Source organism: Haliaeetus leucocephalus, unplaced genomic scaffold (assembly GCF_000737465.1).
Source record: "Haliaeetus leucocephalus isolate CR32 unplaced genomic scaffold, Haliaeetus_leucocephalus-4.0 Scaffold373, whole genome shotgun sequence".
NCBI classification, from domain to species: Eukaryota; Metazoa; Chordata; class Aves; order Accipitriformes; family Accipitridae; genus Haliaeetus; species Haliaeetus leucocephalus.
In genome coordinates this window covers 3102741-3106446 of record NW_010972809.1, presented here as the reverse complement: position 1 = coordinate 3106446, position 3706 = coordinate 3102741, and the positions used below count along the sequence as shown (strand labels likewise).

General features: G+C 43.1%; 1 protein-coding gene across 3 annotated transcripts in view; it reads left to right on the top strand.

Annotated features, from left to right (window-relative positions):
- The first annotated feature begins 3552 nt into the window (after positions 1–3552).
- The window catches only part of DTNBP1 (dystrobrevin binding protein 1), a 69638-nt gene continuing 69484 nt past the window's right edge, over positions 3553–3706 (top strand). For all 3 annotated transcript variants that reach the window (XM_010573175.1, XM_010573176.1, XM_010573174.1), the window contains exon 1: positions 3553–3646. In XM_010573175.1, the coding sequence (XP_010571477.1) occupies positions 3591–3646 (56 nt within the window). In that variant the 5' untranslated portion in view covers positions 3553–3590. The remainder of the gene's footprint in view (positions 3647–3706) is intronic.

Sequence of the window (3706 nt, the reverse complement as noted above, 5' to 3'; positions counted from 1 at the left end):
CTGAGCTTAGACCTGGGCGTTCAGTCTCTGCTTGAGCTTTGTTGTAGGGGTGCTGGTCTCCAGCACTGCCCTGCCTGACACCTTAAACCATTTACAATTGCATGCACGAGTTTTTGATGTGGGAAGTGGAACTTGGATTCAAATTCACAACACATATTTCTGAAAAAGAAGCAGAGGAGCTGGTATTTGGTTCTGATGCAAAAGTCTGAGCTTTGCTGCCTGCTTTAACTGAATGGATGTTGTGTGTTATTTTGCACCACTTGCATTATTTTGAACAAAATTGAAAATGGACCAAGAATGAGAGTAAAAATGTTTAATGAGAGCAGAATTCAGTTCCACTTCAAACATTCAAAATTATATGAAGGCAAAACCAGTTTCTACCAGCAAGACTGTGGAGGACAAAATTACTTCCACAAACCTGAGAAATTTTGAAGGGCCAAGAGTTCTGTTTACTACTTCAAGTCAGTTTGGAAATGTCATATTGAAGGCTATCAAGTTAACTGCGCTCAAAAGCAGAGATCAAGACATAGACCAGATAGACACCTAAACGAACTAAATTTCATGTCAGATCAGCAGAATGGGCAAGTATTTAAACCCACCTTTCACTGCAGAGCTTAATGGGCATAAGCCTAGTCTCTTTGCAGTATCACTCCCTCACAGCAGTCTTAATGTAAAGTCAATCTAAATCAGGGTCACTAAAGCCTAGGAAAAGGTGGAATAATGCAAAACCAGGACTAGGGGTGACTTTGGGCTGCTTAACCTGTTACAGAAATGGAGCCTAACTTATGTCTCTAAGGGCTGCTGATCTAGAAAAGTAAAGAAATCTTCATTTTGTTGCAGAGACCAGTATAGCCACTTACAGAACACTTGCTTAAGATTTTACCTGTGCTAGTATCGGAGAAGCAGAAGAATAAACTAGGAGCTCCTGGCTCAAATTCCGTCATAATTAATATCAAATAACCAGCTGTGAACTACTTTATTACTAAATGAGCAGAACAGGTCATTGATATTAAAAAGTTACTTAGCATTAATTTTATCTCTGGAAAACTTGATCCAAAGCCCCTGACAGAATTTAGGTGTCATTGTGTTGAATTAACACCTGAAGGATCTGTTCCTGTCTCAAAAGCTTGCCTTGCTGTCTGAAAAGGTAATAATCCATGTTGGGTCAAGCAGATGAACAGTTGTCATGCCACATAAACGCTGTGTGTTAAATTAATTGCTATTGTACATTAATATTAATTAACTAGTAAAAATATGTAACTTGTGTAGGGCTCTGAATGAAGCCATGTAATTCAGCTTCAGTGATGGAAATGCTATAGCTCTGCACTTTCTGGACAAACTGGGGAACGTCCAGATCAGACCAACAAGAATAAGAAGTTTGGAAAGTGACAACAAGGAGAAAAAAAAAAAGAATGAGGCTTACTCATTCTAGAAACAATAAATAAGATCAAGCTAAACATGTGACCTGATAAGGAGTTTGCAGAATCTCCTTCATTTTAAGTTCCTAAGAACCAGTTAAACAAAACTCTACATAGTGCATTTATAATTCACCACGGCCCTTGACCATAGCATGTGCTTTTAGAAGTCTCTTCCACTCCTGCATTTCTAGGATTACTGTGACTGTTAACACTATCTCAACACATTTCTTTTCCCAGATTCTACACAGACATGGCAATGAAATTGTACAAGACAGCAGTCTTTGAATAGTTCTTTTAATTGCAAAAGAAGCAATGGAGTCTAAAAGCGTATACTCACTGTGAATTATTAGAGCCACTGCTGACAAAAACATTCACAAGAAAATTGAAAATATGTAACACAGAAGAAATTCATATATCTTTTCAAAGGAAAGGTGAAAATTAAAGGTTAAGACTACTACTTTGTTTTCTGAAAACTTTAATTCCTATAACATATATATTACCTAAGGCCAGATTGCACAGCTTTTCTCAGCATTTGTAATGCATGTCTCTGAATACATCAGAAAAAACTTGTTGATTCACGTCCTTCCCCTCTTAGTCTGGAGAGCTAACCATCCAGGGAAGTGGAAAGTTGCTACTTTCAGATATCATTGTTGGGCCAAGCAAGAGAAAAATACTGTCTAAATGTCATATGCTCTTTTACAGAACTTCATATGCAGTCTGCCATGGAAACAGTCTTTCTGACCTCAAGATGAGGTGAGATACATCAATTTCAATGCTTGAAATGATCAACCCAATCATTTTTCTTTTAGCAGGCATTTAACTTTTACCATGTATTAAGGCCACAGAGCAATACTGGTTTTCAATAAGCCACATCAGAAACAACCTATAGGTCCCATATTATTCTAAAAGCACACAAGCAGAGAGCGAATGGGATTATGGTGCCAATTTTCCAGTTGACTGGATGTAGCTCAAACCACTCTGAGTATACTTCTGCAGTATCAGATGACACACCCAACAGTCCCCCTCTGTGTACATTCTCCTTGTAACAATTTCAGTGCTCTCTGCTTTTTGGGAACTTTTAACCAAAATTAATTGGACAACAATAAAATGCTTTGACTTTAAATCTCAGTGCTTTATGTAAACAGTGAAGTCTCAATTAAATGGAAATTTAAGATTTCCCAGATTCATCTAAATCCTGGGTCCATGTTCCTCAAATATTAACTGAAAACACACAGGGTGGGAGACTCTTCCTATTACTGTGACTGTAAATACAGTCATCCAGAAAGACCAGCCAGTTGTTCTGAAAAGGTCTGATTCCATAAACTCTCTCAAGATTAGTTGCATGACTCATACCAGTTATTATCTGAACAGATAGTACCTCGAAGCTTAATTAAAACTTTTCACTTACATTATTTACTATTTGTAGTAACAGCCACCCCCCCCCCCCCCCCCGCGCACCTTTTTTTGTCATTGTTTTTAAGAATCACTAATATGTATACAAGCCTGGCAGTCTCCAAAGAAACCAGCAGTGGGCCACACAGACAAACTTACAGTTCGACTACCTGCTTTGCAAGGACTTTTAAGCATTATCATCTATCCTTTACTCCAAGAACCCAGCAATCCTAGGGAGACCCGGCGGTTTTGCTTTCCATACTTCTAGGATTTTGTTGCAAAACCCGATTCCCCGAGTTCACTCCTACGCTACTATCGCTGATGTCAAAATCATTAAGGTCAGTGTCCCAACCTGCCAAGGAGCTTACTGCGGTCTGTTAAAAGGCCTCTAGCTGCAACTTCAGGGATCCACGCGCTTACTCAAAATCTATCCTTGAAACGGCCCGGGCTTTAACCGCAGCTCTGCCCGGCATTACTCGCACACCGGGAAAAGAAAACAAGGGACCTAGCTGCCCCTCAGCAGCTCCCCGACGCCCCCGACTTTCTGAGGTAACTCGCGCCCTTACGCGCCGCGCCGCGCCCCCGCGAGGCCCCCGCCGGAAAAGAGAGGGCGGGCCTTCCGCTGGGCGCGAGGGCGGCGATTAACCATCGCAGGCTGGCCGCCGCGCCCGGCACCGCCCGCGGGCTGAGGGGGAGAGGGAGGAGCTAGGCCCCTCCCCTCCGTCCCGCCCCTCCCCTCCGTCCCGGCGCTGGCCTCCGCAGCCGGAGAAAGCCGGGACGATGTTGGAGACGCTGCGGGAGCGGCTGCTGAGCGTCCAGCAGGACCTCACCGCCGGGTGGGTAGCGCTCCGGGCCTGGCCCGGCACCGCGGGGCTAGCGGGGGGCTTGGGGGGGAA